Source organism: Mandrillus leucophaeus, unplaced genomic scaffold (assembly GCF_000951045.1).
Source record: "Mandrillus leucophaeus isolate KB7577 unplaced genomic scaffold, Mleu.le_1.0 Scaffold1469, whole genome shotgun sequence".
Taxonomy (NCBI): domain Eukaryota; kingdom Metazoa; phylum Chordata; class Mammalia; order Primates; family Cercopithecidae; genus Mandrillus; species Mandrillus leucophaeus.
Window position 1 is genome coordinate 115,041 of NW_012101442.1, and position 12,282 is coordinate 127,322.

Consider the following 12,282-nt stretch of genomic DNA (forward strand, 5'->3'; position numbering starts at 1 on the left):
TATGGTGTGACTGATGCCTGAGAAGCCCCGAGTCAGATATCATTACGGGTTTCCACCTGGACTCCAGTCTCCTGGTACCTCCTTTGGCTTCTGTACAGAACAATGACAGTTTCATTTCTTTCATATCCCCTTTGCTATAGACAAAACTATAAAACCTTAGAGAGGCCTCTTAAAACATTTCCCACATTTCTTAAGTGCTAACTGCCATACTTCATCTTTTGCAGATGGCCTTACCTCCTAACTTCCTCAGACATCTGAGCCATTGAACAAGACCTACTTTCACCCAGTCTCTCTTCCTTCTATCTAGCTCAGAGTAGCAGCTGAGCCACCTTGCCAATAACTCCTGTACGTGTGCTCTCTCTCTTTTTTAAAAAAATCTTTTCCTCTTATTTACAAAAGTAATATATATTCCATGGGAAAAAATGGAGAAAACATAGGCCTATTACTCAGAAAGAATAATTATTCACATATTGGTGGATACTTTTCTAAACTCTGTATGTGTGTGTGTTTGACACTTTTCTTGTACATTTAGGTGGTTTCCAATGCTTATCCACTTGTTTTTTTTTAAAGAGATGGGGACTTCTTCTGTCACCCAGGCTGGAATGCAGTGGTACAATCATATTAATAGGTCACTGCAGCCTGAAAATTCCTGGGCTCAAACAATCTTCCTGCCTCTGCCTCCTGAGTAGTTGGGACTAAAGTTGTGCACCACCACAACTATTTTTTGTTTGTTTGTTTGTCTGAGTTTTGTAAGAAGCAGGGTCATACTATGTTGCCCAGGCTGGTCTCAAACTCCTGGGCTCAAGCAATCCTCCCGCTTTGACCTCCCAAAGCACTGGGACTACAGGCATGAGTCACCATGCTGGCTCTGTTTTTCCACTATCATGAGCATATTTTCAGACCTGTGTGATTATTTCCCTTAAAAAAAAAAGTCCTGAAGTAAATCTTTTCTCTTCGTCTACAAAACAGGCTAAAGCTTCCCATGACTTGAAAAGCCCTTCTCACAGTCATATGACCCTCAGCACTTCCCCCTTCCGTAACTCCCTCTCTTTTTAAAAGAACAGTCGATATTCATTACCTCTGTTTTCTCACTCACGCCCACCACATCACTAGACAACCCCAAGGTCATAAAGGACCTCGTTAATAAACCTCCTTCAAGTACCACTGACCCTTTCTTCTTAAGACCCTTTCTTTACCTTCCAATATCCTCCTTTGATGTCCATTTCTCTCATATGCCTCCTTCACTGAGCTCCACTTCTTACCTCCTGCCCTGAATACAAACAGGCCCAAAGCTCCACTCAAAGTCCTTTGATCTTTTCCCCACACATCCTCTCAGAAACTACATTAAAGGGCTTTGCTTGCATTTGTTGCCCAATAGCTGACTGCCCAACCGACATCTCAGTGTTAAGTCTCTATTTTGGGTTCTACTTTGCAGAAAGCCTGCCTGTTAGACACCACCAGATGGATGACCCACCACTACCCCAAATGCATGGTGTTTCTCTTGACCAAGGTCCCAATCAAATCTTATTTTTATTTTGCCTGACTTTCATTTTTTTATGAATTTGTCATCCTCACCAATGAATTGTGAAAAAAAAAAAAACAAAAAAACAAAACAACTAATTGTGACAACTAAATATGTGATACCTCGATAGGAGGGATCCTTGAACAGAAAAAGGACATTAGGTGAAAGCTGAGAAAATCCAAATAAAGTATGAACTGCATTAATAATGAGTTAATAATGTATAAATATTGGTTCATTAGTTGTGACAAATGTACCGTACAATGTGACATGCCATAGTTGTGAGCATTGTAAGATGTCAATAAAGAGAAAAACTGGGTTGGGTACATGCGAACTTTCTATAGTACTTTTACAATTTTTCTGTAAATTGAAAACTATTGTAAAATAAACAGTTTTATTTTGTTTTTTATGTTAGACCTTGTGAATGGGAAAATGGTATAAGACTTTAAGGAGGTTCACATATGATTGAAGAGATGATAGGTATGTGTAAAAAGAGACAAAATGTATAGCAAAGTCAGTGGAAGGAACATTCCCTTTGAGATTCGGTGGGATTTGATCTGGTCCTTGAAGAAAGTGGAAGGATGGGGAAATCCATTCTAGAGAAAGAGGACGACCTAGACAAAGGCCTAGAAACAGGTGTTAAGTGAGATGGAAATAGGAAGAGTAAGGATTTCCGTAGTTGCAGGTTAATCTACAAACCTGCAGAAGCCAGAGGAACAGGGCCATGACTGTCAGGTTAGGCTGTTGGGAGCCCCCAGAGGTTTTGGAATAGCAGGATATTTTAGCAAAATGTTCTCTGTCAGCTGCTTATAGAATAGATAGGAGAGGGAAGGAAGAGAAAACAGAACCATTTTAAGAGTGCAAAGACAGGGGTAGTAATGGCCTAGTGTGAATAATGCCAGTGTGAGGGTGAGGGGACTATCAGAGTGACAGAAATGTTTCCAAGGAAGGGCCTGTGGTACTTTATGATTAGCTAGGTGCAGGAGCTAAAGAAATGTAGGATGATACCAAGAGGGTGAGCCTGGCTAGCTGAGAAAAGCATGCCACCATTTGCAGATGAAGGGTAAGTTGGAAAACAAAATTTGACTAGAGAATGTATCTTAATAATTCACCTATACATTAAAGCTGACTTTTTGTTTGTTTACAGAACTAAAGGGTTTCTAAAAGTGTTAGTTCCCTCAGATCGCTTCAAGTACTTTTTAAAAAGTGGAGGATTATTGATGCCTTTATCAGGATTGAAAATAATAAAACACAAAATCAATTCTTTAAAATAAGTCACTTGAGATTAGTTTCAAAAAAAAAAAGAAAAAAAAAAAATACTGACCACCTCTATCTAGGTCCAAAGACATTATATCCAGTAATGGTTAGATAATAAATTGGCTATTCGTAAATAAAGCTGCATGAAAGACTGAACGACTTAATACTGAAAGATGGAAAGAGATGTCTTTGCACACTCTAAATATATTCCGGAGTGATGATGTGAAATCTTTAATTTAGGTAAGCAAATTATAAAGCAACATAAAACTGTCAAATGTGGTCCTATACTACAAAGTTTCTCTCTCAATGTCCATTTTTTTAAAGGAATTTAAAAATATCTCCATTCCACCAAACAATTACATTCTTGTTTATATATGCAAATATTTTAACAAAATATACTTGCCTTGATATGTTCTAACCAATGAGTAGACTCCAAACTGGACAACCAATGAGATTCTTCTACATTAGGATAAACAATGTCCTTCACTTTTTTTAAAGATTCCCGCATAACATGAATATTATGAATGTCTAAGAAGAAAAGTTCGGCGTTATGATATGCATCATCACTTTCATATCCTCCTCCTGTTGCCTAAGAAACAACATGAAATACAAACAATCAGTTGAGTTTTCTATTTCATTAGAAACTTACACAAATATTTCTAAAGTTATTTGTCCTCCAAATAACCCCAAATCCTCCAATTTAAATGAATAATTGATGTGACTTGACTTCCTAGCCAACAATAAGTCTCAAAAACATTAGTCATACTTTAAGCTGAAAAAAAGACAGAAGGCTGGCAATTTCCTGGGGAATCTGTATTCCTAAGGAAAAAAATCATCCTCAAAATGCTCTATAATTAATAGCTCTTCTTCCGGATCTGGAAAGGCAAAAGTAGGTTGTGAAAGGTCCTCGTTCTCCATTAGTTTTGTATCTCTAATAGTACTCTTCGGGGGGAATGGGGGAGGCAGCCAGACTGAGGCAGCAGCAGGCACCTCTGGCTCTGTAACAGCACTCACGTAGGACGTGATGCATTAGAGGAAAACAACAGGCCTTGGAGTCAGACCCAGGCTGATAGCTCAGCTTCAGCTTCTCCTTGCCATGTGATCTGGGACAAGGCACTTAACATTTCTGAGCCTCAACATCCTCTCCTGTAAAATAGAGGATAATATTACCTAGGTCTCATACTATTAAAGGAACCACACTCTATTATAATAGCTAATGCCAGCCACTATTTAATGAACTCCTATGACATACCAGGTACTGTGACTCTTGCTTTACATAATTTTATCTCTTCAGCAGTGCTGCAAGATAGGTATTACTATCCCCATTTTGCCAATGAGAAAACAGAAACCCAGAGATGCTAGTTAACTATCCCCTAAGTCACATAGGTAGTAAGTGGCATTTAAATCTATGTCTGGCTTCAAAGCTCACACTTTTTCTACTAAACGATGACTGTTTCTCTGCTATGCAAACACCAACGACAGAGCGCTGCACATAGTGAGCTCTGAAAGAATGAAAGATTTCAAGAGGAGACAAGATGGCTATCGCCTACTGCAGCACCTACAAGTATTAACTTGCCAGAGCAGGCTTTGGTTCATCTTCACAGCATGTGAAGAGTGCCCATTTTCCACACTGACAAAGAGATGCTATGGTTTCATTTAGGAATCTGGCTGCATTCTGCTTAAATGTTTTGAAATGGCATAGAACACGTGGCCTTTGGCCCTTTAAGAAAAAGTTCAACAGTTCTGAGACTTGCAAAGAAAGCAATATTATACTAACTCCAGGGTGCCTGTAGGAACAGAACAGGGAAACATCTGCCTGGGGCTGTAGAGGAAAGGAGAAGTCACCAGACAAATGTGCCATAGCTACAATATGCCTATTTTCTCTTTATTAATAACAATGGTAGGAATATAAGCTTGTAGCCATGGGTAGAAGGGCCAAAGAAACTTAGGTTTAGTTTTTTGTTTGTTTTTTTTCCCTGGAGTTAGTCACAGAGAAAGGTTTCCTGCAGAAGTAAGGCTACCATCCATTTAGGTTTCAAACCTGGAGACCTATGTTAAAAGCCAGAAATCTTGGTCTCCAAAGACTCTAGGCAAGAAAATACACCTAGGCAGAAATATTTCTTTAGAGTTTGCTCTAAATAGTATCACTAGTAAGTAGACAGTAAACATTCACAGTGTTGTTTTAAAAAAGTTATTAGCTAATAAATAAGCGATTCATTATTTAAGTGGGCCACTTTCTCCTCTTCCTGCTTCTCTACACATGCAGTTTTTAAATAGTTGTGGTGATTTTCAAAGAGATTCTTGAAACTGGAGTTCTCTTCATAAATAACCGAAAATAAGTGAAAAAATAAAAGGAAAAATATACTTTATTACTCATCGCTAATGTTTCTGGTAAAAACAGACATTAGCACAGTTCCACATTAATTCATCACGATGTACTGCCACAAAAATAGAAGCGGCTTGCTGCTAGATCTCACCGATCCTTGGATTTTGTTTAATTTAAAATGACGTGCTGTTGCTTGTTGCATCTGGGGATGTAAATTTCTAAATATCCGTAAGGGAGGAACAATTAGGTCCAAGGAGAACAGAAGATCAGAAAGGGCAACAATCAATTAGTCAAGCACACACTGAGTTCCTGAAAGTTCAAATTCTACATCTCTGGTTACTTTTGAAGTATTCTTTCTGGTTTTCCTTTCTTCAACAAAAAAGAACAATGTAGATTACCTAGAACGATGATGTAAAGGTCTACGGGCCTGTTGCTATGGATATAGACGACTAGCAGAGAGACACAGCAGAGGGAGGGGGACACAAGTGAGCTTTTTAAAAGAATGACAGAGATCTGTAAAGCTTAGGCTTTTTCCCTGATATTTTCCTTCCCTTGACTCCTAAGAGGACTAGAAATGGAGGCTTGTTTCCTGAGTGTTAAAAAGGCCTTCAGGAATTCTATTTCTAGAATGAGCTTTAGAGTTAATTAGTGTATCCATTTCATGCATTTTAATATTCTAAAATATTCTTTGTAAATACTTCATTGTAATGCTATATCATATCTATTTCAGGCTAAATATGTACATGAAAATATTGCATTATATATATATGTATTCACTCTGAATTATATATGAAAGATAATAGTAACAGAGATATATAAAATTAAGGACAATCCAAGAAGACATTTAGATTTAGATTTCATTTCCTGAATGTTTCACTTACGATTCCTAATTTACTTGTCAATTTAGCTTACTGATTGCTTCACATATAATTTCAAAATCATCTCTGGACCAAAAAACAACCATAGTAACAAACAGCTGGTTCAAAAGCATGCATGGGGATGGGGAGGTGGCCCAGGATTAAACATGTAGGACAGAAGATCCGTGCGCAAATAATGAAGAGTTGAGCTGTGCATGCATGCAGTCTGACACATCCTAGCGCAGACAGACATCACAGATTCTATTGGGAAGCTGCTGCACCTATCTGAGCTGCTCAAGAACTTGTTTTGCTTCCTGGTTCTTATGTTCTGAATAATTGAAGATGCTAGACAAATAACCTCAGGATAAGCAATGTATTAAATATGATGAAATTTAAGCCTACAGCAGATGAGAAACAATAAATCTGAAAGCTGGAATAGGAGTGAGCAATTTAGGGCAGGCCCCTTGTGAGCATTTCAAAGTGACAGCAATGATGGGAGGAGAAGAAGGAAAAGAAAAACAACAAAAAGGAGAAATAGAACGTAAAATGCACACCAATCTGGGGCCATTTAGCATAGGAGCAAACAGCCATACACCTTGCAGCAGCTTCTGAAGGCAGCACTGTGCAGTCACTGATGTTCAGGATGACCCTAATCAATTTTAAGTGCATTCAGCATATTCTGCTTACAGCAAAAAGTCAATTGAGACAGACTTCTTTGAAAATGGTCAACTTTGTGTATATGTTTGTGCTTGGAAAACTCACATACGTGGATTTACTCATTTCTTGAATTATCTTATGTAAATGAGAATACACATATGTGAGTATATACGGGTATGGGGGAGGGAGTGTTTGGGTAGCATACAAATTTAGTATTTTAATAATTACAGCTTCCCATAGCTCCTTACAGATGCCTCAATAGTGTACACAATGAGTGATCATCCACAGCTGAAAGGGCTTTAAAGAGAATCTAACTTTTTCCTGCCAAGGTCCTGGCCAAAACCCAACTTCATAGTCTAGACATGCCTATTTACCTAAAGTTTATTTGCATTTGATTTTGATGTATTCAATTTTGTTTAAGTTTTGTGATTACAACTACTTTATATCTAAGAGAACTGGTTTTCTTAACTATTAATTTAAACCCATGTGTTTCTATACCATGGCAAAAACATTCACAGAAAACACTGCATTCCATATGTAAGCTAAGTGTCCAGCACATCACTAAGTCCACTCACCTTGTTGGCCACTGCATTTACGCTGGGTCTTGCATCATAGATGGTGAGTTTGGAAATCTGTTTATTAGTCTCCCTGATAACATCGAGATATTTCTCATCATCTTTATTTCGTTTCCCACTCATACCGACAAGAGGCTGACTGCAACGCACAATGACTGTCTTATTTTCTGGATGAATCCATGACAGCACCTATGGTTAGGTCAGAAAGTTTAAGCTATCAAGAAAGCCAATCTCCAAGCAAACAATTAAAACTGCAAACCATAAAGCACTGATAGTTATCAAGAAGTGAATCTGACAGTGCTAAAATAGAATACCTGTTCAATTGCAATCTCACTGTGTGCGTGTGCCCAGAGACATGCATTTAATAATATAACTCAGAAACAAGTACAACTACCAGTCTTTTCTTAATTAGCACCACATCCAATAGAAATTAATTGCTTACCTAAAAATAGTTATATCACTTAAAGGAAATTGAAAGCTTGATCCCATTTTAATTATGTAGCTTGCACTGGATTTGTTATCATATAGAAGCAGCTTTGGCAAAAAGTGAGAGGTAAAGGAAATCGTCTCTGGTACAATATGTTTCTCATAATACCAACTCATGTCTACAGATCATTTTCCCGACAGTCTCAATTCTAGAATCTAACACAGGAAGGAAGAAAACCCAAGGGGAGCAAAACGAATCTCAGGACAGCCCAAAGAGCGTAGGTCTGCTTGTCTCCACAGTGCAATGTGGACATCCACTGCCTAGGAGAGCTCATCAAATCCTGATTCAGAACCTGCCTTCTCTAATTTTATACACAAGTCTAGTACATTTGCTCCCTGGTTTCCAAGCTCATAGCATGTGAAAAGTAATACACATAAAAGGTAGCTAATAATGTAATATACCAAAAATGACAGAATTGTACACTTGAGATGGGAAATTGTTTGGTATGCGAAGTAGATCTCAATAAAGCTGTTAAAAATGGGGAGCTGGAGAACTGCAGCACAGTGGGCGACAGTGTGGACTTTGGGGTCTAGTGCCATCTCTGCCACGGCTCTAACCTCAGGCATTTCACTCGCAGCTTCTCTGGCTTTCCTTTCCTCTTCCATAAAATGGGGAGAATAATATAATCTCATAGGGTTGCTGGGGGGCCTGAAGAAGAATGCCCAGAAAGTCTGCAATAAACACTGGCTCGTGTTAGCTTATAGAGGCAGGCCCAGCAGCCAGGAAAGTCAGTTAACAAAAACTACAAAATGCAGACACAAAGAACTAAAGAAGCATAACCATGTGGGCTTACTCAACATAACACCAAATTCCCTGATGTCTCTGAAGTTACCTACCTCACGATGGCAAATGACAAACATTGATGTTTATAAAAATGAGTGTTTATAATGACAACAGGTTATTGAGAAAAGATTACACGATAGTATTTATTCATTCTCAGAACAAATATGGTCCTTGCACCATAACAGAGATCAATTAAAAACACCATCGTAGCCCCTGCCTAAGAGTCCAAAGGCTCAGAACTGGGAGCCCTGGAGAAGGTACTAGTAGGACCTAAACCTCCACCTTCCAATCTATAATGCACAGCACATATGAGATCTGCCTTCCCTTCCCTCTATGGCCCTGGTATCAAGAGAGACAAGAGACATGAGATCAGTTTAAAGGAGTTATTTGCTACACATTTAAAAGATTTATTATTTGAGAAAGACCCTCATCAAGTTGTAAATTTCAGTCAGACCGTAGGCAATGGCTTCCCTCCCCCAACCCCTCTTCTCTTTGTGGTGCCATGTTAGGAAATGCTACTCCTCTGAGTTGTTTCACCTCTTAATTTCTTTGCAGGAGGGGGGATTCTTACTAGTTTTTGAAAAGGATGCTTATTACAGAGCTAAACAGGTACAAATAATGTTCATTTCACAGCGTCAACTACCATGAGTGCCTTTACAGTACATGGCACTGTATTATTCTTATTAAAATTAATATCTAGAAGCCATAATTAAGGAAGTACACAAATGTCTAACCACTGAAAGATGTTTATTACAGCATTATTTATAATAGCAAAAGATTAAGCAGAAGCTGAATGTCTCACAATGGAAAACTGATTTAAATAAATCTTGGTACACCTACACACCGCCATATGAGCGGATCATATTTAGCAACATGGGAAGCTGTTTACAAGATACTGCTAGATAGAAAAAGACACAGATTATCGAATAATTTCTATAGACTGAGACACAAATTATAGAATAATTTCACTTTTTTCAAATATATATATATATATATTTAGAAGGAACATATATGCATGTTTAGAAGGAAGTCTGAAAGGATATATACCAACAGTGTTAACACTGGTTCTCACTAGGTGGCAGACTCCTTTTTGCTTATCAGTATTTTTTATAATGCTTAAAATGAACGTGCATTACTTGTACACTAAAGACTCATAAAATTAAGACAAATCTGTTTGAGAATAAGAGAATACATTAATGGAAACATTTAATGCACGTTGATTATTTCTCTACCCAGCGATATTTTATTATAGTTTGTATCTTATTTATACACGAAATAAGATCTCTTTCCCATCACTTCCTTTTGTATTTTTACATGAGCTTTTATAAAAAGAACCGACTATCAGATATTAATGATTTCACATTAAAGGCACATATGTTTTCTGGGTGTAAGCAAAGCTCTGAGACTTAGCCCACAGCCGGGTGGTTAAAAAGTATACTGAAAAGAACATACTACCATGCTTAATAGTACCTAATAGTAGCTCTCTAAATATGTAGAGGTGATGGGGAACTTAGTCTTTCCTATAAAAGCTATTTTAGGAAAAATAAATATAAAATGGTGGCCACAATAAAGTAAGAAGGATCAATAACATGACTACATAAAAAGTTAGGAAATTCTGTCTGCTCTACAGTGGACACTCATTCATTCAGAATAACGCGGACTACTGGATCAAGATGGTAACCAAGCATGGTGGAAAGGGCACAGTTGTTTAATTTTCTCTGTTTCAAATCCCATGGAATACACCTACATACACAAATGACACAGTAGGTGCTCAATAAATATGAACTGAATGAATACATGAACAAAACTGAGCCAGGCGACCCTAGCCCAGTTGTCCTTGTGAGCAAGGCATGTATTATTAGCAAGACAGCCAGCCAGGGTAGGGGTGTAGTCTGTGGCCATGGTACAGAAGAGCATGTCCAAACAGAGCACAGGAAGACTGAACTTGTAACCCTAGCTTCATTAGCACCATGTTCTAACAACATGAGCTAAAGAACATACTTTCAAGTACAATTTGTATCGTGAAGATATGGACACTAGTAACTAGAGAAGTAAATTTTTAAAAAATCATTAATAAGGCATTTATTAATTTTAACGGGTAAAATAATAGTGCTATAGTGGAAAAACATGACAGACACTGCCTTAGCAGAATAATCACAGTTAACATCACTAATAATGGGACAAATCAACAGCATGTCTCCTAAGGTGGTGCACTGAGAACACAGCATCACTTCTGCGGTTTTATGGCTAGAAGTGTGTTAACAAGTGAATTTAAAAAAAATTACAATTCATATTAGGCTGACAGAATACAAAGTATTGCACAAATATCCTTTTAAGGAAAAAAATGTCTAGACTTGAAGAAGGCAAGGTGACATTAAGTCTTAATTTCTTCAACCTTTGTTTTTAAACATTTACTTAGTAGGGAAAAAAAAAACCCAATGTACTTATGACAGACCCTGAAAATTAGCAGGGGAGAATATCTAAATTTTTAGTCAATTTTTGTCAGTGTTGGACAGTATGACATGCCCATTAATATTTAAGGACCAAAAGAGAGCTTTGTGAACTAGGTGCAATGATACCATATGGATACTGTCTGGAATAATCTATACTTGACTCCAGTTAGACAATGGTATTGGGGCAGCCTGCAAAGGTGATGGGGGTGAGCTCATGGTGAGTATATGTCAAAGTCTGTGCTGACACACTCTATAACAAGACAGTGTGTTCTTTCCAGCATGATTTATCTGACATTTATCAAGAGCCTATCATATAGTATCACGTATTGTGCCACAAAGACGAAAGTCATAAGGAGCCTGTCCTTCCTTGCTTCCTTCCACACAGCACTTGGTTCCCATTACGTGCAGCCCCTCTCTCGTAGAGAGCTCTTTACTTGCATTCATTCTCGATCCTTAGTTGCAAGCTCCTAGAAGGCAGGTGACGGCACACTTCTTCTCCAATCTGGTATGGTGCTTTGCACTCAGAAAGCACTTGGTAAGTATTTTTGGGGACAGAATTCCAAAAGGACCGTTCTCTAAGTTATACGACTACCATTCTTATGGACTAAAAGGTGCTCTTCGAGAGAAACATTATTTGCAGTACTCACTGGAATTCGATTTCGGGACCTGAAAGTTGCAACTCTCCGGAGGTCATCATCTGAGGCACGATACGGAACCACCAAAAGAGCAGGGTAAGTGTCACAGAGCTCATAGCACTTATTAATAAAAGTGATTCTCCAATGGTGATTGGGCAAGCCCTGTGAGGAAAAAAAGGCAATACAAGTCAGTATTGCTTGACTTCATCTCTGGATTTGGCCTTGGGCCTCTTTTCTTCCTTCTAGCAATATGTGCACATGCCTCTTTGACCACAGGGTGATGACGGTCTACCTATTTATAATAAGGGTGCCAAATCAATAATCCAGACAACGTAAGAACACAAGACAAAACATTGGTGGTTTTTACAGTTCTAAACTATACTTTGTAAATACAGATTCTCTTGAATTCAAAGGAACTCATCTTCCTTTATTTTGTGTCCACATATTCTTTACTACCTGTACCACACAGATAAACCCAAGTTCATCCCCCGCCCATGCACCCCTCCCATCCCCTAAAAAATTACCCTGCTTCATCTTAATCTGGGTCTAACTGAGGGTAGAAAAGAGATCAGGCAACTTCCTCTCCCTGCTCAAAATAGAGTGAATGCTTCAGTCTGCTCCAAAGTGGAAAGAGGCTGAGCTCATGAAGAAAATCACAGAGGGGAAGTAAAGGAAAACCCCTCTGGGGAGGCTCATTTCGCCACCTCCGATGAGTTTTTTTCAATCAAGTTGA

The 12,282-nt window shown here is 38.3% G+C and overlaps 1 protein-coding gene across 2 annotated transcripts in view; it reads right to left on the minus strand.

Annotated features, from left to right (window-relative positions):
* Window positions 1-12,282, minus strand: part of MTM1 (myotubularin 1) — a 98,820-nt gene that overhangs the window by 18,742 nt on the left and 67,796 nt on the right. For both annotated transcript variants that reach the window (XM_011974579.1, XM_011974580.1), the window contains 3 exons: window positions 11,562-11,711; window positions 7,192-7,380; window positions 3,180-3,365 (listed from right to left, as the gene is read on the minus strand). In XM_011974579.1, the coding sequence (XP_011829969.1) occupies window positions 3,180-3,365; window positions 7,192-7,380; window positions 11,562-11,711 (525 nt within the window). The remainder of the gene's footprint in view (window positions 1-3,179; window positions 3,366-7,191; window positions 7,381-11,561; window positions 11,712-12,282) is intronic.